The 22,679-nt window shown below is 37.3% G+C and overlaps 1 protein-coding gene across 1 annotated transcript in view; it reads left to right on the top strand.

Annotated features, from left to right (window-relative positions):
* SRFBP1 (serum response factor binding protein 1) overlaps window positions 1-22,679 on the top strand; it is a 67,624-nt gene that overhangs the window by 37,323 nt on the left and 7,622 nt on the right. Inside the window, exon 4 of the mRNA XM_054284772.1 lies at window positions 6,657-6,728. Within this exon, the coding sequence (XP_054140747.1) occupies window positions 6,657-6,728 (72 nt within the window). The remainder of the gene's footprint in view (window positions 1-6,656; window positions 6,729-22,679) is intronic.

Genomic DNA, 22,679 nt, shown 5'->3' with positions numbered 1-22,679 from the left:
ATAGGAAAGTTTTTAGCATGGAGGTGCATAGGTATATACTAGATAAATGAAGGATTATAGTATTCTTAACAAGTGACTTTTTGGACATTTTCTGGACATCAGTCAGCTTCAGACCTATGACACAGATGGCCCTAACAGCACCATCCTGGACTTCTGTCAAATCAGTTCACCTCTCATGAGACTGTTACGGGCCCCCCCTGAATTCTCACCTGTGGATTGGAAACCTCAGTCCTTCTCAGCAGGAAACTCCTGATAAATATGTAGTGCTTTCACACCCACAGATGTGCCTGCTGCAGAAGGAGGCAATGGAAGGTCTTCTTAGAATGGCTTTAGAAATGCAATGAATGCAGCATCTTAATGATTATCCAATCTGTTTCTTTGCACTGAGTCAAATAAATTGAACAATTGTGCCATTTGGGCATTCTCACATTGTCATTCGGCTGGAAGGATAAATTTTTACTGGGAACTGTCACAGTCAGCAAAGCAGGAAATCATTAAAAGTGAGTTCTTAGGTGAAAAATGCTTTACTGTAGAAGGTGCAGTTGCAAACAAGTAGCAAGTACAGTGTTCTGAGTTTACCTATCATCAGGGTGCAGTTAGGGAAGTTTGGGACAAATCAGCAGGCCTCTCTGGAAGGATTTTATGTAATTTACAGGTGACGGATAAAGATGAGAGTGACCTGGATTGCCTGGATTCCATTGAGGAAAAAACTAAAGCCAAATGGAAGATGAAATTTCCAGGGCTAAGGCTACAGATTCTTTGTCTAGGATCAGACTTCTCTTCTTCTGTGCGATATTACCAAGAAAGATACTTTTATTTTTTACTCCCATTTTATTCCTGTTTTAAAAGTTGTAGTTAAAAAATGAGAGCAAATACAAAAGATACTTAGACACCTGACATATCTTGAAACTTTTATTCTGTAGATGAAATTCAGGATATCTAATTACTCAGAAGGGAGATTGAGAGGTGTTTTCCTAATAGTTTATAAACACTGGCAGTAAGTCAAGCATCTACTTGAAAATGCTTAGCTTTGTCTGTGATAAAATTACATAGAGATATAGGGATTTTATAATAAAGCAGGTAAGTCAGTGTAGCACTGATTTGTTTAATAAACCTGCTTACAAGCTTATGCCACACTTAACTAGACTATGTCGTATTTTACTTACCAAATCTTTTTTTTTGTTATTCTCTTTATTAATTTTATCTAAATTCTTATTCTGGTGGTACTTTTCATCTTGGTTGTACATCTAGTAAAATGGGGACTTTGGGAGATAGAAGTCTGGGATTTATTTATTTTCTTTTTTTATATAGGCAGAGTGCCTTTTACTTTGCTGTGGGTGGTACTAATGCGACTTACAATGGAAATTCTTGTGTGTGTATTTAGGTCACAGCTACTGACAAGGGATTTCGATTTATAAACTGCTGGGGAAGAAGGTATTCTTTTTCTTCATAATCAGTTTGATAATAATCAGTTAGAGCACTGCATTTCTGGAAAACATGCCTTCCTAACTTAAAAAAAATTCTGCTTTTATAATGGATTTAGTTCCTTTTTGGAAGCTGGATAAGCTTTCAGATGAGACATTGCTGATTTGTTTCACTACCTTGAAGATATCCCATTTTTGTGTATTTTCACAATGGTAATACTTACCCATAAGTCTAGGACTATTTTGTTCTGAATAACTAAAATACTGAACTTCTAAAGACTTAGGGGAGCAAATTGGTTGTGAAAAGAAGACATATAGGGATTAAATTGTAGGGGGAAAAAAAGCCTAAAAAGTGTTCTGGAATTTCTTCTTCTATACCTTTCTCCTCAATAAGCAACCTAGAAAAATGACAGAAAGTTGCAAAATCAGACTGAATGCTCTGGAAAAATATAAGAAACTTTGTGAGGAAGTAGTCTCAGACACAGGTTTAAGAGTAAAGATCATGGTTATGTTTTAAAAAGCTGAAAGTGTATTAAATGGGTAGCAAACTATAGCTGAGATTTCACCAGAAATATGACTTTTGGTAAGGGTGTTCTATTTCTATATACCTTGATTATATGACTTATTTTTTGTTGAAGTTTCAGCGCTTTATGGTGAAAATTATCTTTTCATATGAAAGAGTCGAAAAGTTGCACTGCTAAGAAAATGTGAAAAAATAATGATGAGAAGTAATGGAATTTATGGTAAAGGTGAACAAAAAATACTAGTCAAAACAAAATTGAAATTGTGTCTTTTTAGTAGTCTGAGGACTCTTAAATTGCTTCCACAGGCCACTGGCAGCCTGGGGTTTTTTCCTGAGTTATCTAAAACTACCTGAGACAGCATAGCTGGGAATACGTTTTTGTGTGAAAAATCTTGCATTTCTGAGATGTGTTGAAGCATCGTTTGACAGCAAGTTTTTTTGCTTTTGCTGTCTTCCAGAGACTATTCAATAAATGACATTTCCATGCATTTTAGGTTAGAACCTCTATCTTATGCAGTATCACTTGGATAAAGTGTCATCTGAGCAGCCACAATCAATATAAGCATAAAGTCTTATTTTCACATACCATTTACACTTGACATACTTCTCTTCAACATACTCTTGTCTTTCTGTGTAAGACAGTTAAGGTATATTAAAAAAAAAAACAAAACTCCCAAGATTGCCATTCTAAGTTTCTGTAAGTACTGGGGTGAGCTCGCTGCCTCCATACTCTGTTCAGAGATGACTGCCTGCCCCACAACTGCCCCTTCCTATGCCCCAGTGCTCACTTTTCCCAGCCCTGGCCAGCCTTTGCCTGCCCATAGTTACTTTTTCCGCAAATTTCGTGTTTCACTGTTGGTGTTTCACTGTATCTTTGTATGCAATGTTGGCTTCATGCACTATTAATAGTTCAGTTACCTTAGTACCTTACCACCCCTGAAGTCTGCCCTGTATTCCACCTTTCCATGGAGCTTGTCTGGTTTTTGTGTAACTCTGCTGTGATGGTCTGTACACCCACTCTGCAGCTTCTTGCATTGTCTGTCACATCCAGCAGTTTTCTTATGTCCAATAGTTTTTCACACCCTGTTTATTTATCTTAATATCAGGCCAAGGCCTGGTCATCTGCCTGCAGCCAGGATCCAGCTGGCTGACCGGTCAGTTCTTCTGACAGTGCTCCGCTCCCCACTGGAGCAGCTGTCTGGGCAGTGAATGATTGGAGGAGCCTCAGTCCCAGCACTGTTGGAGAAATTGAGTCAGGCTGGTCCTACTGCTGCCACACCTTTGCCACCTCTTCCCAGTGTCATCTTGACATTTTTTTCTTTTCTTACCTGTTTGTAATTTCACCTCTTTGTCCCCTGCCTGCAAGTGCTGTAAGGACTAGGTGCCAGCTGCTGAGGGTATGGGGCCAGCAGCAGGAGTCAGGGCAGGAGTGTAGGTGCCCCAGGCCTGTGGTGTCAGCAGCAGTGGGTGGGGGTCTCAGCTCCAGGCACAGGGGCAGTAACAGCATAGACCCTCAAGGAGGACAGGCAGTGTGTGTCCTACCTGCATCTGCAAGTGAGGCTGGGGTGAGGGAGGCTCTTGGCACATCTGGACTGGGCTGCTGGTCACAGCTTGTGCCTGTGCTACTGCTGATGGAACAGGCTGACTGTCCAATATTCATGTGCTTTGACCCCACGTGTGTGTCGCTTGGGCATGTGCAGTTCACTAGCAAACCTCGAATTGGGGTAGCAGTGTGTGGGAGAGGGACTTTTACAAGGGCGTGTAGTGATAGGACATGGGGTAATAGGTTTAAACTGAGATGGGTTAGGGTTGGATAGTAATAAATTCCTTACTGTGAGGGTGGTGAGGCACTGGCACATGTTACCCAAAGCTGTGGATACCCCATCCCTGGGAATGTTCAAGGGCCCCTGAGCAATCTTGTCTAGTGGAAAGGTGCCCATGCTGTGGGTTGGAACTAGAGGATCTTTAAGGCCCCTTCTAACCATTCTGTGTTTCTATGGTTCTGTGATCTGGGAAGGGGTGTCAGGTGGCCAGAGGGCCCTTGCTGGTGCCTGTGAGGTGAGTGTATGCATCTACCTGCGGGTGAATTGCCACCAGCCAGCAAATGGGAGACCCATAAGAGGGACACAAGAACTATGGCCCTGGCTAAGGGCTATTAGATGGACAGAAGGATATGCTGTGCTGATACTGAGTGTTCCACAAGTCCTCATGTGTTTGGGCATTATGAGGGGGTAGGAGGTGGCATGCTCTCAGTAGTGAACTTAGTCCTGATCAGAAAAGAAGGAAGAGGTCTTGGCTGGCTCTACTGAAGTTCATGTGGTCCTGAGAGTGCTACATAGTGCAAAGCTGAGCTTCACTACTGGTTGAACCTGTCAATGAGAAAGCAAGTGCTACATCTGTGGGCCTGGAACAGACACCTCCAGATCTCTGGACACATTGGGCTGGGCTGCAGCATCAGGGCAGGAGGAATCCCTTGAGTGGCCTCAGAGATACTGGAGGGGACGTCCATTTATAACATCCCTTAGCACAATTGTAAAGATGGTTCCATAAAAGATATTCAACACTAAGATTTTCCTTGTGAGTCAGGTGGATCTCCAAGTTGAGAAAACTGTACTGAGAAAAATACCACTATTTCTTTTTTCTGTTTTATTGTCTGCTGCTGACCATTAACAGAGACAGAATAAACATGTGTTTATTACAGTAACTTGACTCGTGTGGCTACGTTTACAAAACCAAACAATATTCTTCTGTGGAAGAATGTTTAAGTCAAAAATGCTTAGTTTGCCTTAAGACTAGGAGAACTGAAGGAGATAATTTATAAAGTTGGGGATTTAAGCCTGAACAGAAGGTTCTTGGCCTCATTTTGTATCCTAGGCATTTTAGTGTGGCTTTAATGACTTCACATTCCAAAGTGTAATTAAATCTCCAGTATTCTTCATGATTCTGCAATGTCTTGGGAATTCTGCAGTATTGTCATATCAAAATTAAGCTTCTGACATTCTCATGGAGGGATCGCTGACGTTTGTCTGCCTCTGCCCTGAACCCTGTTGCAGCATTTAAATCCTAATAAGACAGGAAATAAGCAGTTTTATTTGGGATGAAGATCATAGGAATTATCTTTTTTGTGTGTTTTTGTTCTTATTTTATAAACCAACAGCTTAATTTAATGGATAATATTGAGTTACAGAGCTTCATTTGAAACTCCTAACCTCCTATGTGGCAGTAAGCATGTCATTTAACCAACGCGTCCTACTTTCACCATCTGTGAAACACTTTGGAAAGTCATGGAAAACTGAATCATAGGTCTTTTCCATCTCTATTAGGTCATCCAACTGTTCATCTGCCAGTAGAAGATTGTTTCCTACATCCACCACTGTTTTTGCAGTGTAGATCCTGTCCTCTTAGTGATTGGGCTTCTACTAGTACCTTTGGGAGATGATTTTGCAGAGTTCTAGATCTCATTGTCAGGAAACTCTTCTGACAGTCACAAAAAGAGGTTTTGTTGTTGTTGTTAGTTTAACTGAGTTCTATTGCTTTTTTCCCGTTAGTATGTAATTGCTTACAGTTTTAAGTATACACAATTCATGATAATTAAATAGATAAATTGCAAGTGTCTGTAAAGTATCTTATCTATACAGATAGAAGAAAAACATAAGGTTTTGAGATGCAAGGTATGACCTTTCATAAGAAGGTAAGGTACTTGGTTTTTCCTGAAATCGTGTGTAAGGAAGTGTACAGGCTGCTCCAGATTTACAACAGAAAAGGGATAGAATATGGAACTTAACAGTGGAGTTAAAATGAAGGTATTGGAATAGCTTTCAAGAATGCTTAAGCAGGGAAAGAAAGAAATTAAAAAATACAGTGTATTTTTTAACATGAAAGCTATCAGAAGAACTAAATTACTTTGTAGAGAATTTTAACTTTTTGAAATGGGTGGATGTTGAGTCCGGTATAAGAATAGTTAAACTGCTTTTAAAATGACTATCTGAGATACAACGGGTATGTAACATGTCTTTTTGTTGCACTGCTGTAGGAGGAAAATAATGTTCAATTAATTCATTTGATGAGGTTAATAGAGCATTTTGTAATACAACCTACATAAAGCATGTGTCTTAAAATAGCAAGAAATCTGTCATGGGGGCATATTTGGTAAAATATTCAGCTTTTAACAAAATCCACTTGTCCAGGGTTTTCATTCCTCTATTTCAGCTGTCAATGCAAATGCTTATGTCCAGGAATGCAAACTGCATGCTCAGTCAGTCTCTTTAGAAAAATAATAGTATTTTTTTTATCTCAGCTTCATTTTCATTGTCTTTAACTTATATATTCATGTACATTGATAAGATGTAACTTCATCAGAAGATAAGTTGGGAATTTAAGGCCTTCCAAAGTTTATTTGTAGTACAACAATATGGGCAATATTTCTGTGAATAAAACCACCCATCCTACATACATTGCTGTTGAAAAATCCCTCTTGCCTTCAGCACTAGTATATATAGTCAGGTTAGGCATAAGGTAGTGTTTTGAAAAGGTCAGTCAGGATAAATGTAGTGTTTACTTACACACCAAAAAATTCTCCACATAATGAACTGGTTTTCTTCCTTTAAGAGATTAGGGAGGTGCCATGATTAGAATGTTTATAAGGAAGGTGAACCTTAGACTTCATATAGTCTGATCATAAGAAGAATAAACTTATCTTTCATCTACAGGAAATAAAACCAGATGAAGTTACCAGACTAGCTCTTAGGACAGAAGTTAATTTTGAAAGTGTCTGCAAAAAGGTAAGACTTGCTGGTTTTTGTTTTTCTTCCCCTGCTTCTCTCAGTGTGAAAAGGTGCATGTGTGGGTGCCAGTACATGGATTTGACACAGTGTGTTCTGTTTGTTGTGTTGTATCTTCATTGTAGATCTTCCTTTTCTGAGGAAGTTTATCCTTTGGGACATATCTACAGAAAAATGAATAGCCGTCTAGTATGAATTGTCATTAATCTGGTGGGCTAGTCCATAGTAATTAGAACAGAACGCCAGGAAGCATAGTGGTGTTTTCTTAGTCTTTATAAATAGATTTGTTTTGTTTATATAGTATATATACATGTTATAGTATAAATTCATTTAGTATAAATTAATTTTCAATTAATATAAATAATCTAAGTAAGCTTTCAGCAACAGTTGGGAAAAGGCACTTTTAAGTACTCCTAAATGCATAGAGAAGTTTCCATGTGAAAACAAAACAGGACAAACATTAACTTGAAACAAAGGTGGAATTCTAACACCCCTGTAGCTCATTTGTTTCCGTGTAATGTTTCTCTTGAAGCCTGCTGATGGTACAGTATCAAATATTAACAGCCTAACTAGAGATCTCATAAGAGATTAAATTAAGACACAGAAGTGCAAGACACTCATTGAAATAAGCAGCTGAGGCCGAGAGCAGTCCTCTTTCAAAGAGCATGTTACATTTTTGATGCAAGAACGCAATTCTGAGTTTAAAAGTGTCAGTGCATGAAGTTTTATGGGTTTTTTCACTTTATCCTTAATTCCTATGGGTGGTCACTGACACTTGAAATGTTTATTGTACACAGGGTAAGTTTTAATGTTGAATTGGGTCATTTACTCCTGTAATGGCATCATTAGTTTGTAATTTAACTCTGCTGTTGCATATTACAGTCGTGTGATGTAGTTCAGTTATTAGCATAGTGTGCAGCAAATTTTTCAATGTTTTATGTCAGCAAAATCAAGTTAATAGGAAAATATCACAGGAATTCGGTATTTCTGGAGAAGTGTTTGGGTAGAAGCATCCTAACTGTTTTTCCTTCTCTTAATGATAGAAGAGAGTAAGGAAAAGGTCACAGATACACTGGCATGAAGCTAAAAAGCATTCTTCTTTTAAATTTATTTGACCAGGATTTTCCAGTATGAAGATGAGGCAGTCAGAAACTGCTTGCTGTGATATTAGAATTGGGGCAGACACAAAGATTTTGAGTGTGTGAGGACACATGGGAGAGGGATTTTATTCTTGAAGAGGGATGCTAAATTCAGTGACATTTTGTCATTTAACTGTAGGAGATTCTTCTGCCAAGAATTCAAATTCACCGGGTTTATGCTGATTTCATAAAGTGAAGGAGGACCAAAATGAAATTATTGATGCTATTTAGTAAAGGAGTTTGTAGGTTCACAGTTGGATTTGGAATTTTATTTTCTAAGGTGGCAATTTTATTGAAAGAATGCTGAAGGAAATTAATTAATCTTATTTTCTATAAATTTTTATATATTCTATATATTTTTATATATTCCTTATTTATTTATATACCAGTCATGACTGATGGACTGTTTCTCATATTTACTTAAAGTCTTAAAATAGGCTTTAATTTAGCTTTAATTCTTGAAAATATATATGCATGGAGTTTTTTCGGGGTTTTGATCTGTTGTTTTTCTGTTACTTTCTGCTGGTGGCCCAGTTTTTCTAGGGAATGGAACTCTGTTAATTTCACAGTTTTTAGTGGACAGAACTTATATTTCAAATCAAACTGATGAATAGATGCTGATCCTTTTTATAATCTGTAGAGGGTTTTAACCTCCTTTCAGTAGAAGAATATGTACAATGTATATCATAACTTCACTGGTTGCTTTTGGTTGACCATAACATATCCCCAGCGAAAGAAGGCATCCCTTCTGTGCTTAAACAGAAGTTAATTCTCCGGTATTTTATTTCTTATTTTTCCACAGTTAGTCCTTAAACATATAATAAAAAATTTGATCTTCTGTCCTTAGCAATATTCTGTAGTCTCATGAAATACAGACCACATTGTTTACCTTTTCATTAACTTGAGTTTCAAAATATTTGAAGGAAAACATCCTGTGGCTGTTTTCATTTTCAGAATAGGTTTGTTTTCATTGACAAAAGGCAATCTGCTTTTAATTCACTGTGGAATGCTGAATATTAGTTTTACATAGTGGTCATGTAGTCAAGATACTTTTTTAATTGCTTCTGCTCACCGAGTTTTTATGTTCCATTGCTGTTCCCCAAACTTTTTCAGAATTAAGTTAAGCATACTTTTCTGTTTAAAAAGAGTTTGCATATATTTCAGTCAAGTACAGTGAAATTGTGCTAATTTGTTTAGCAGGTGGCAATTTACTGGGAGTTCCTGTGATTTAGATTTCAATATGGCTGTATTGATAATAAGCAGATCAGATTTATTGAGTTGCAGGGGGTGTTGGCAAGAGTCACCAGCCCCATGACACAAGACTTTTTTTGAAAGCATTACAAGAAGCAGCTGGTAAACAATTCTTTATGTATGTCTGCTGAAATATTTTTAATCAATCTCAATATTGCTGCACCTAGCACCATTGTTACCGACAGGTTATAAATCCTATTGTAAAAGTTGGATTTTTACAATACAATAATACGAAAATTAGATTTTTACAATACACAACGAGGCACTCTCCCATCCCACATCACGTCAATCCAAAACTCCTCCACACGAGAACACCTTCTCATAGCCCTCCATATAATTCCCATAAATGCTTCTAATCCTCAAACCTGAACTAATCTCTGGTATCCCCATATGCAAGTATAGTTTCAACCAAAACATTAGACTGCCACTCTAAAAATAGAAATAAAACTCTTCTTACCTGCCAAGGAGAGGTAAAACCAATGAAAACTGCTAACTCTTGTGTCTGTAAAAACTGTAATAAATTTACCATGCAACTTTACCAAAGTTACCATGCAACTTTGACTAGGCTTTATATTGTTGGTTCTATTTATAGCTGTTGAAGAACAGATCCTGTATTTTGTAGATTTTCTCTGAGTCCTCGTACACTTTTTGTACCAAGTTGTGCATTGTCTGTCACAAATATATTTGACGGACATAAGTAAAATTAGAAAAACATGTCATAGAGCTCATATTTTAAACTCATATTTGCAGCTGTGATGGCATTTTGAACTGTTGCACACAGCTATATTCCTGCAGTGTATGGGAAGCTTGATTCATCAGTGTTTTGCTCCAGGAATCTGAAGTTATAAATTGGAAGCTAACCCTAATAATGCTCTTCATTACAAGCCGAAAACTGAACTAAGCACTGGCAAAGTCTTAACTGTTATCTTCAACTTGTTGCTAACGGAGATTTAGGGTAGTTCAGGTAGGTGAAGATAGGCAGGATAAATAAGTTAATATGAATTAATGTTTTTATTACAAAATTATGTTTATAATCTGGGCTGTTTCCTTAAGAAAAGAGGAAACACCTGCAAACACCTTCATCATAACTAGGGGTTGGTTTTGTTGCTTTTGCTAACAGATGTTGACTAACTTACTGTAGCATCTCATTTAGCTTTTCTTCCATACTTTGGTGTATAGCACATAAGGAAGAAATGTGTTTTAAACACTTGAGAATGAGAGAATTCCAGCATAATGGAACTGTGCTTACAAGCAGTAATATGTCATCTTGCCTTAAGTCAAAATACTTACTATTTTTTCTAAAGAATAAACTCTATGTGTTTCAAAATACAGCAGCAGTCTGATTTGGGGAGCAGTGTTGAAACAGAAATGAACTATTGTATTTTACATTGAGTGTAGAATAGAGTACCAGTATACATTATGATCAGAGATTGGATTGAACACGTGCTTCTGACTTGTAGAACAAGCATTCACAGATCATAAATACCACCTATATTTTTTGCCTCCAGATGCTATATTCACATAATGGTAGGAGCATAATATTCCCTTCTTTTACACTGATCTTTAATCTGTGGTCGTTGAGAAGAATGCCACCTTTTCCTATTAAGTCTTGTGTTTCCACGCATTGCACAAGGCCTGTTGTGTTTGAATCATGCAGATGCTTGTCTGCAAAGAGGATTCTGCACAGCAAATACTGAGTGTATTATTATCCTCAGAGCTTTTTTGGGGCCACATCTCAAGATTACTGAAAAGCTTGCCCCAGTTTCTAAATACGTTTAAAAAAATTTGTAGGCCAGAAATGTAAGTCATTAGTAGCTTTTTTTCCCCCCTAATTTAAGTTCTGGCAAGCTTGTTTTGGATTGCTTCATGTACAGGAACCAACTTTGTCTTGTTTGGAATTTAAAAGGAATTCAGAGACTTTAGAAATAGGATCTCAAGCAGCTCATGAAAAGCCATAGGGAGACATGCCAGGATTTAACTGAGCAACTGGGTACGCAGTGTGAGTTTGGTCATTTAAAATCTAAGCTGCCTGATGAGGACAACTCGGCTTAACATGATTTTGGAGGGTTGACATTAGTGCTGTGTGGCTTCTGGTGCAGATATTTTTAACAGATGCCTAAAGATATAGTACACTTAGAAGTTCTGGGGTTGAGTACATTTGGTATCTCTGGCACTTTACCTATATGGCTTAAATGAACTTGGGATGAGGGAGCCAACCAAAGTACTAACAGTAGTACGAAAGGGTTTTCTGTGATTTATCAAACAAGACTTTGACTTATTCATATGTGAGAAGACCATTTCTGTTTCACCTCCCAAACTTCTCCTTGAATTCACTCAGTCTCTGGTGTAGGCTAAGGAAGTCCTTGGGCAACATGGACATGAGAAAGAGGTTAGAAAGGTGTTTCTGCCCAGGACAGACAGGAAGAAGAATGACAAAGTTATAGGGCTAAATATGTATTAATTGTATTTCTTTCAAAAGAGTGTTTCAAGCACATTATCAAAATAGCATTTGTCAGATTCATGTCCTTTTTAAATTATGCAGGTGATGGCCTGAGATTAGTCTATCAATTCACAGCCTCTCTGTCATTAGTAAACAAAGAGTGAGCAAGGGTGGAGTAGTCACAATACTAGTTTTTGTTCTTCTTTTTAGATTTACATTGAAAATGTTTTTGACACCAACAGTATGTGAAAAGCAGTTTATGAAAGGCTGCTAGCTTTGAGGCTTTAATTAACAGTGGGTAATTAATTGGAGCACCAGGTGTCCCAGAATAACTCACTAGATGGATACAAGCCATCATTCTTGCTGAAGGAATACACAAGATATTGTTCTACTAAATACACTTATTTATTAAGGAAATTTCAAAATTAATACCCTTGTACTTTTGAACTTTGTGGCAGGATAAGAAAGATCTAAGTTCTGAATCAGGTAGAATTTTTGATTAAACATATCTACATGTACAGAGGAACAGTCATATCTGTACTTCTTAATTTTGGAAAATAGAAAGGTTTGTCTCTCATCTGATAATCCTAAATGTATGTTTGTGATCTTTGCCTTAATTTATTTTAAAAATGTACTTCCTAGTTGAAAATATCTAAACAAACCCCTCTGCATGTACTGTAGATTTAATCTGAGGAAATGTACTAAATCATAAAAAGGGCCCCTAAAAAGGGTCTGCTGCATTTTAATTGGAGACTTCCTGCTAGCTTCAAAGGCTTTGGGTCAGACACAGAATAGTCGCTGTCTTTCGTTTAGTGTTCGGAGGATTTTTCCACAACCTCCCTTCTCCTCCCCCCCGCCCTCCTGAAGAGTTCTACTCATGACACAAACATACTAATTAGTCTAGATGTTATTATTGATGTAAAACTTCTGTTTCTGTTGTTAGTGCCTTTAGTAGTAAATTCTTATGTACGTGGAATTTTTAACATTGCTTATGGAAATATTTTGTTTGCAGTACATAAACCATAGGGACAAGACTACTGTATGAATCAATTTCCTTTGTAATACTGATGTGACAGTCCATTAGCATTGTATAATATGCTTATCATTAATACATTGCAGTTTTGTGGTTTGATTTTGGCTGTGTGGGGGCAAATGGGTTTGGGGAACCCATGAATAACTTGGTTCTCCTTTTTATCTAAATTTTCGTTGTTACACACTGATAATTTAATAGCCTGCCTGGATTTCATAGATAATCTCCATCTGACTCAATCCCCCCTTCCCTATAAGTCTTAAGTATTGGAAATGTTATTATCTTATTTCCTTTTGCTCCAGAAGGAATGTATTGCCTTACTAAGTACATGGTTGTTTCTATTCTCCAACAAAGTGTTTATGCTGAAAATAGTAAAATAATAATAGTCAATTTCTTTTCCTACATGTTAAAATGTTACCTTCCCATCTTATTTCATTATGAAACAAGAGATACTAATTTGCATATTACACACCCGATAGACTTTTCTGTCTGTAATAGATGCATCTGTCAACATGTTACATTTTTTGGAAATATGTTGCATTCATTTAATGTTACGATTTCCTACATCACAGACTAAGATAATTGTCTTTATGCTGGGCATCACTGTTACAGAGTTTGATTCTTTTTGTCCTGAGTATTTTTACTCAGTTTCATTGGAGTTACACTAAATGTATGAAGCCACAGTTTCCTGAGAATTTTCCATGTCAGACACCAGATGTTAGTCTTAAACAGGAATGTTTGTGATCTTCTGAAGACCACTGATGAAGTGAAGAATTTTGCATTCATTGATGAATATCACATTCAGGTGTAAATACTTTCTCTGTGTAACTGATTGTCCTTTATTTTCTTTTCCTGAAAGTTCCTCATCTTCCAAATGGCCTTTATGTGTACCAGGCTGTATTTTAGAGCCTGGAATCCATTACTGTGGCTGCAACTGAAATTTTATGTCAGTATAAGTGAAGTCTGCCAGTTTTTGACAAATCTGTCTCCAGTCTTCTTCCCACCTACTTTGCTTTGTAATTGTCCGTATGTCTCCTAGCCTGGCCAGTATCAATCCCTCCCCAGGCTTCCAGAGGGAGAGTACAGAATTGTGCTGGGTTCTGTCCATATCACCCCCACCTTATCCATCTTCTCCAGTTGCTCCTTCACATCCAAACTAGGCTGCCATACACACTCCACTGTAGTGCCACTCTTTAAGAGCAAGGAGCTAGGCTAGACCAGAGCTAGCATTGTCCTCAACATCAGAGTAGCAATTGCAATGAGCATTGATTGCAAATAGCTTTGATTTTGTTCATTCTGGAAGGAGTCTTCCTTTAAAGTTCAGTGTCGAAATAAGTTGGCAGTGTTTCACAGAGATATTGTTTATCTCTGACACAAAAGGGCTGTCTCCTTTCAGATTTTAAATTGCTAGTCCAAGAATCTTTCTACCACTCATTTGCATCCCTGTGAGGCTGTATTTCTTAATTTGGTTGCCTGGTTGAACAGGTCAAGTTTGCTGAAGTAGTCTTGTCCCTAGACTCAGAAGTGGTGTGATTGCCTTTGATTTGAATGTGCTCATTTTACTTACTTGATGTGCCAGACCAGAATGTGGGCAAGCATATCATAGTTTGTAAAGCTCAGAGGAAGTTGGTTACATTTTTGTGATTGAGACTTGGCTTGGATCCCCAGGTAATTCAAACAAAATGAATATGCTTGTGAGGGTATAATAGATGAAAAGCAGGGTGGGAAGAACAGTGTTGCTACAGTCAGATATGCCTGTGGCAGTGGTGTTGTGTTGCATGATGCTGCACATATGCATGGCTGTACTTCTTCAGTCACAGAAAGTTTCATGTTACAGCACTCACAAAAGACAAGCAACTCACAACTTTCATTCCTATTTTAAATGAGTATTTGAGTGATGTGTGACCAGTATCTATCTGGATATGAGCTGTCGCAAGAACAGTAGAGGAGAATATTAGAAGTAGTCTTGTTTCTGTACTTGCCTTGAAGAAAATACAGGAAAAGTGGCATAAAAAGAGGTTCTCAGAGTATTGTGGTTGATTTGGTAACTGTTTGGTTTGGTTTTTGTTGTTTTGGTGGGTTTTGGGTTTGGGTTTTTGTTTTATTTTTAAATAAAGGAAGGCCAAGTTACTGATGGCCACAATCTCCTTCTCTAAAATATTTCCCAGACTTGCATACAATGCCTGTGAGGCGGAATATCAGTGCCTAGACAGGTTTATGGTATAAAAATGAGACACTTAGGTATTTGTAGTATGTTTGGGGCCAGGAACAGCTGACATGAAAGATGACCTGCGGCATAATCATTATTGCACTGGGTTGTCAGCACTAAAAATTTTAAAAGACATAAGGGAATATTTGAAAGCACAGGGAAGATTATATGTATGGAGGAACATCAAACTTACAGTGATGTGACACACAGGGAACATGTGGCTACTTTTGGGGATGTCTCTTACAGGCCAAGGACAGAACAGCTTGATCCAACCAGTAATGAAGGTAAATCAGACTGACTACAGTGTCAGTTGATTGACACCTCCAATACTAAGGTACAGGGAAAGAGTGTAAATTGTGAATGCTTCAGTGTTAATCCTTGCACTGAAAACAATAATGGCAGGGAACTAAAATTCCTGTCATGTATCATCATCACATAATATAGATGCCCTCTTCCACCACATCTTCAAGATACTTAATGCAATTTACCATCTTTACAGGGATAATGAGGTGTGATGTACATGCATGAGAGTGGTACTTTTCTGTGAAACACAGTAGTTTCACAGCTCAAAGGTATTACCAGAAAAAAAAAGCACTCAGAAGTGTTTTGAGTGGAAGTTCCAGCTGTGACAAAAGTTTGATACCAGTTGTGTACTACAGGCCCCAGTGAGAATGGTAATGGTGAACAGAAAATGTTCAATGAGACTAGAGAAGCTACATCTTTAGGACAGATAATAAGAGCGGGTGTTTTCAGTTATGCTTAATTCTTTTGAATACTAAAGAGACAATCTTTACATTGTATATTTTATGTATCTATAGGGAAAGTAATCGGTTTGTAGAGTTGATCCACATGAAGGGGCAGGGAGATGGATTGGTGCAACCAAATGACAAGGGAAAATACTTCCTCTGTCTCGCCATCTATCTCAAAATCCTCTGGGAATAGATACTCATTGAGCAATTTCAACCAAGTTTCCTGTAGCTTGTTTTAAGAGATTTAACTTCCAGCAGGAAGGCTTTTTTCTGGTTTTGTGAATGTGAGAAATCAGTGAACCCTGGAGGGGAAAATGGCCATAGTTTATTTTGTCTTGGTCTTGCTTTGAGAAGCACAAGAGAGTTGGGACTCTATGATAGTGTGCCAAGTGAATGCACTCCTCTCTAGAAGAAAAGTGCAAGGAGACCACATAAGGTAGAATTTACATGAGTTTAAACATTATTTTGGTTACTTGCTTAGAGAATTTTAAGTGTTAAGATGTCTTTAATGTTATATAAGCATGTGTGATTACTTATGTTAAAGACTAACTGTTCCTTGTGCATTATTAACTGGAAAAACTCTTTCTGTATATTTGCTTTGTTGTGTGACTCAGAATTGCATTGCAAAATCAAAAAAAAAAAATCTGACATTTTTGAAAATGAAAACCAGCTGCTGGTGCCTTATGCTACTTTTATTTTTACAAATAAAACTCTATCAGTTTTTCATTATGTATATAATGTAAAAATAAAGTACATTTTTCTGATTTGTTCCCATCTCTGCTCTCCAGGTAAGTTTTTAAAATGCCTAACTAAGTACCAAGAAATTGATTCTTAGAAAAATCAAAAAAGTAAGACAAATGTTACGGAATTAAGCAGGCTCTTTCAGCTCATTAGGAAGCCCATCAATCTGCTGTTAACCCTGGAAAACTAGGAAGTGCTAGAGCCACCGTTGCCTGAAACTGTAGATGGTATTCCTGAATTATTGGAATTCTGTTTAAAAAAAATCCTCATGTATTGGATTCCAATTAACATAGCTGCTAAGACCATCCATGTGAAAAAGTTTTAGCTTGGTAAAATGACAGCATAAGTTTACAGCACATTGCACCTCGCTAGCAATATTGGTAAGTAAGACAAAGTATTGGAAACTGGAGGTAACTAGTGACTTAATGGAAATATAACAACATTAAATTTCTACTGGTGGTGATCTGGTTTTTCTTGGATTTGGAATTCAAATAACTGCCAAATTATTGGAGTGGTTCAGTGGTTGCACTAGGGAAACAACATGCCAGAGTTAAGTAATAATAATGTAATAGCTTAGAAGGTGCCAGAGAGCCTCTAAGCATAATAACCGTTCTGTGTGCCATATGGTCAAATACCAGCTATAAAATGTGAACACCCAGGATTGCCATCCATTTTACATCCATTCCTTGCTGATGTGCTCAAGTGATACCAGGGATAACGTGTATCTGATGTGTGTTTATCTTTGGAGCTGGTCTCGAATGCATTAAGTCAATAGACTTCACAATGAAAAATCTACATTTTGGTGCCAGAGAAATGGCATGTTTATCTCTGATGTTTTAATAGTTTTTCAGTGAACTGAACTTGAATTTCCATTTTCTTTTTCAGAAAAAGTCTAAAAGACATATATATATATATATATATTTTAAAAAATCTGTTTTCAATCATGCACACAAATTGCAATGTGGTATGCCAAGAAATGCTGTCTTGAGTAGCCTATTATAACATGGCCTAACCCTGGTTAGTGTGAGCAGTGCTTGTGAAGTCTTTTAAATCATCTGTGCTTCCAATTCGCTCTCTCTTAGTTCCTTCAACAGGAAGGACTTTGAACAGAAGTACATCTCTCCTGAGAGTTTTATCTGAAGACATTAGCTTGACAATACTTTAGTTATATATAGGTGTGTTCCCTGCTAGTAATGCTTGCAGAGGTAAAGGTCTGAGCAAGACGTGTCCACAGGGATATTTTTTTTCCTTTATGTTATAAATTATCTGAAATATACATTATTAAAGTGGCACTTGTTTTTGAAATGTTAGCCAGTTTTAAAGCATTACATCTGTTTTAAATTTGAAGAGCTCAACTACGTCTACTTTCTCTGCTATAAACTTAAGTTCATATGTGTTTACACTTACAGTGCAGTATAAGCCTGCATCTGAATAGTTATAGTTTGAGGTTTGTGCATCTGTTTTAAAGTGAAATATTGTAAGGATATTGCAAGATTACATCCCTGTTATTTTGGTACAGAGTGTTGTCAGCATATCCATGTCACAGAGATAGTTGTGAATTTCTCAGTTCTGAAGCTCCTTTGGTTCATCCAAGACAGAATATTTTGGACTTTTTGGTTCATTATAATAGTTTTAATAATACAGAGCCCATCCCTGTATCAACAATTTAGTTGCTACCATGAGCTCCACTCAGTCTTTGGACAAGCCTGTGATGCACAGCTGACTCATGGGAGTTCAGATGCATTCAGGTTAAAGTGAAGTCAGAGAATTCTGTTTACAGATTTTTTACAGCACTGCCTGAATGTTGTTGGTCTCCTTTGTCTATTTGCTCTCTTTTCTATAACAAATAAGTATAAATAATAAATTTTTAATATTATTTTTTTTTAATTTTCTTTCATGATTAATTTTATCTTACCTAGCTTAACTCACTATTTGGACTGTTTTAATTAAAACTGCCTGTTTTAATATTTCAGACCCTCATTCAAGATGGCCAGTTAAAAGAAATGATGTCAACTTTACTTTTTTGTAAAAGTCAGTTATTATTTCAGATCTGATATATAGTTGGTGTCCAACTAATTTGTTTATCATGTTTTCTCCAAATTTCATTTTCTTCTCTTAAGACTGTGTGAATTTTGTGGCAAAGAACTTTCTCTTTCTCACAGCTACTGCTTGTTATCCAAGATTTTGTTTCTATTCCCCCTGAAGTACATCTTTTCTTTCAGGGCTTCTGTTTCATCTTGTTTTGCTTTACAGTTTAATATATTAATATGATTGTGTCTTACCTTTTTAGGATGGAATGTTTGCTTGGGTTTCTTATGTGGGGTTTGGATGGGTTTTTTTTAGTGCCATCTATGCTCTCCCCGAGAATTTTTTATGCAGTTTGGCACAGTGCATATATTTTATAGCAATACTATGCCCAAACAGTTCAAATGTCCAAAAATATGAAAGGCATATATTTTATAGAAGGCTATATATTAAAAAAAAAAAAAAAAAAACAAAACATGTAGACTTCATATTGCTATACTTTATGTGTTTGATTTTATGTTTGTATAGTTAGAACTGTGTGTATTTTATCCTGGATATACAATTGAAATTATTTAATTTTTTTAGGCTCTGGCTTAGGGAGCACTCCCTTCACATCTGTTTTCTGCTTGGAATTTTTCCACAGTTTTCTATAGCATAAAATAATGTTCAGCATTCTCTGAGGTTTTCGTAAAGGCCAGCAGTGGTTTCAGTGTTCATCTGAATTAGACCATCACAATTCGGGGAGGAGTTGTCACAGAGCTCACTTTATGTCGTCTTTCATAATATTCAGAAGTTGTTTGTTTGTTTTTTTAATGTGCGCATTGTTTGTGTGGGATGCCAAATTGAGATGATTATAGACACATAGTCTTACTAGTCTTGGAAAAAATGAAGATGAGTTAGAAGCAGTTTCCACTTACACCTAGAGTTGACCCTGTTTTCCATAATGAAATAATGGAGAATCCATGCCTACTTCTGACTTTACTTTATTGAAAGAATCATAGGAGTTGTTTTTTTGCATAAAGAGAAAAAGGAAAGAAGTATAGAAGATTAAGTACATAATTTGTAATTGGGCAGGTCTGAGGTTTATGCCAAGCTCTGCTGTACATCACTCTGATAGTTTGGGATGAAAGACTCCACTTTTCTTTGACCATTTCAGAATCTGAAAAATAAGTATTTACTTCACACTTCTTTTTCTGACTAAATTAAGTGTGACAGATTTGTCCAAAGCAACTCTATTGACTTTTTTATACTCATATTGAATATGGTCATCTAACATTTGCAGAGTGCTACACTTTTTAAAGAGCCTGTTGTGAACGTCTTAAAGTGCTTAGATAGTAGGTACTTTTTATCATGCATGTAGTAAAGAACAGCAAATAATCTTATTTTTGTTTGAATTGATGACTTATTTGGAACTTCTATTATAAAAGAAGAGGAGGAATGGTAGAAACATGTTTATACATCAGACTTATTTTTGATAAAAGACAAGCCAAAGAACAAGACAAGACAATGTGGAAAGGAATGTGAATCGAAGTGGACAAATCTCTTGGGAAAGGGTAGCTTTGGTCCAGACATTCAAATAAATTACAGCAGTGTAAGTACCTTGATAGTATTTAGAAGAATCTCATGCTGTTCCCTGGTGCTGGATTCAAGAGTCTGTGGTAGGCACTGATGAGTTGAGTCAGTGCTGCAGCTAGCAGCCCAAGCTCAGATAGATTTTCCAGACTTCTGCCTTCTACTGTGTGCAGTTTTACATATGAGCAAAAAGACTGCGTATTGTCAGGTACCCCCGTGTTCTTCATAATGTTTTGTGTGGGGTTTGCATGGCAAGATTTTGGTAAATGGGTTGGCTGTAGGGGTGTATTCTGTGAGAAGGGGCCAGAAGCTTGCCCTGTGTCTAATGGAGCCAATGCCATCCAGATCCAGGATGGACTCACCACTGACCAAGGCTGAGCCCTTCCACAATGGTGGCAGCACCTCTGGAATAACAGAGTTAAAAAGGAATGGGGGGAATGCACAGGAGCAATTGCAACCCGGGAAGAGAGGAGTGAGAATATGTGGGAAAAAGAAGGGAAGGAGGAGCTTCAGGCACTGGAGCTGAGGAGGCGACAGCAGAGACAATGTGTGAACTGCCCCAAGGCCCCCCATTCCCTGTCTCCCTCTCTGTGCCACTGGGGTGGAGGAGGTAGAGAAAATGGCAAGTGAAATTGAGCCTGGGAAGAAGGGAGGAGTGGAGGGAAGGTGTATAAGGTTTACTTCTTAGATGTCATTACCCTATTCTTATTTGATTGGCAATAAATTATTACTTCCTTATTGTTACAAGCTGAGTCTGTTTTGCCCATTGTGGTACTTAGTTAGAGATCTCTCCCTGTCCTTATCTTGACCCATGAATCTTTCACTGTATTTTCTCTCCCTTGTTCTCCTGAGGAGGGGAGTGATAAAAACAGCTTCACTGGGAACCTGGCATCCAGCTGAGGTTGACCCACCATGGCTTTCAAGATAAATAAAGTAAATATCCAAATACTTTCATGGTTGAATTACCACGATAAAATAAAACAATGTAAATTAATATAAATTGTGACAAGCATTGAAAAGAAAAATAAATAAGTTTTCTTGTGTATCTTGGTGTTTTGTAAGAAATTGTTCAGTTTTATTTCAGTAGTCCTATCATAGAACATTGTCTTGATGAGTTTTTGCAAAGGTTTTATACCTGTTAAGACTTTATTTTTATCTTCAAATGGAAATTTTTCATCAGCCCATTTTAAAAATTGTATATTGTCCAATTAAAAAAAAAATTCTGCTGAAACTTGGACAATTTCCTGACACCCATAAAGAATTTATTTCTTTAAGAACTTCTGACCTGTCATGCTATTAAGCTTTTATAATTGCTACTTTATAACACCTGTATGATCATTTTGCTGTTACATTGAAAATACTTAACGCTTGAGTGAAATCAAAGTAGTAGATTATTATAAAAATGAGAGGTTTTGGCAGATGGTGCGTAAATAATTTGTCATCATTTGTCATCATTAACGTGAAACACAGTCAACTACCAACCCCTTGCTGTCAGGAGCTGAGACAGCAGTGCTGCAATGAGTGATACCATTAAGTAGTTGCTTCCCATGCCAAAATCTTCACCATGTCTGATGGCCACAAACCCCATGCTGTATGCCTTACAGACATAAAGCAAGAGGGAGAACTAGCTGAGTTTCACAGTTAGAAAGTAACTTATTTCAAGTCTTGTTCCAAAGTAGTATGAGGTAATGGTATAGACTTGGGTGACAGCCATGATTGGCACCTTCAGCCACCCTGTGACTTCACATTAATCACATCTGCTGTTCTGAAGGACAGCTGTAACTAGTTAGAATTTTGTAAAAAATGTATGGATTAACAGGTTTTCTAGTGTGGTTGCTTTGTGCTGTTTTTTAATAGAGACATCTTCTCCCAAGCTGCTAATAAAGGATGTTGCAATGACATCTTTGGCCCAGAATTGGGTGTTACCTTTTTTATGCTTACTCTAGTTAGTATTGGCCCTTTTTTCTTTCCTTTATCTTAAATCCAGGGTGTTGTTAACATTTGAAATTAAACTGCACTTCTAGATAGTTTAAAAACTAGTATGACATTCCCCAAGGTTGGTTTCTCTATAATGTTTTTTCCATGTACTGCTTGCTTCCCAGTGGGGTTTCTTACTGTCTCCATTTGAATGTCATTGTTTTAAATAACTGACTAATGACAGATGCAGAGCCGCCGAGCATTACCAGTTTGGTAGCACTCTCACCCAGGTGGAACTCTAGTTGTTGTCCTTATAGTAGTATAAGCTTCTAATAACAGTCTTGTTTCTGATGAGATATGTAATGAGGCAGTTCTCTTTTGTGCAAAAGTCAGTTGAAGAACAGAATATGACCTCTTTCCTATTATTGACTATAACTATAGCAGAGAGGGTACAGACAAAAGTACCCTGGAACAGAAAGATTGTTCAGAATATAACAATGGTCAAAAGTCTACATTTCATGTTCTCAGATCGATCACAGGTTTCTGCCCTTTGATTCATCCTGAAGCTCTACTGTCTCAGGCTTAATAGCAAGGCATACCATTCAGCTCCTGCAATCACATCTGCCTTGAGACACTCACTTTCTCATTCTCACTTTATTACCTGCGTTGTATGAAACAAGTTCTACCCACCCAGCTTCAGCCTGATGTATACATCACACTACTCCTTCTTTTTACCCCGTGGTGCCAACTCTCAGAGCCACTCCAAACTTCTGACCTGTTCCAGCGAATCTCAGAACTTGCATTGGGAATCTGCTTTTATCTTTGCAAGTTTGTAACTTCCATTCTCTTCACAGTCATTGCCACTATTTACCAAGTTT

The sequence above is a fragment of the Melozone crissalis genome, unplaced genomic scaffold, assembly GCF_028551555.1.
Source record: "Melozone crissalis strain CALT ecotype California unplaced genomic scaffold, PUWL_Pcris_2 ptg000005l_1, whole genome shotgun sequence".
Lineage (NCBI taxonomy): Eukaryota > Metazoa > Chordata > Aves > Passeriformes > Passerellidae > Melozone > Melozone crissalis.
This window is presented reverse-complemented; position numbering and strand designations above follow the sequence as displayed.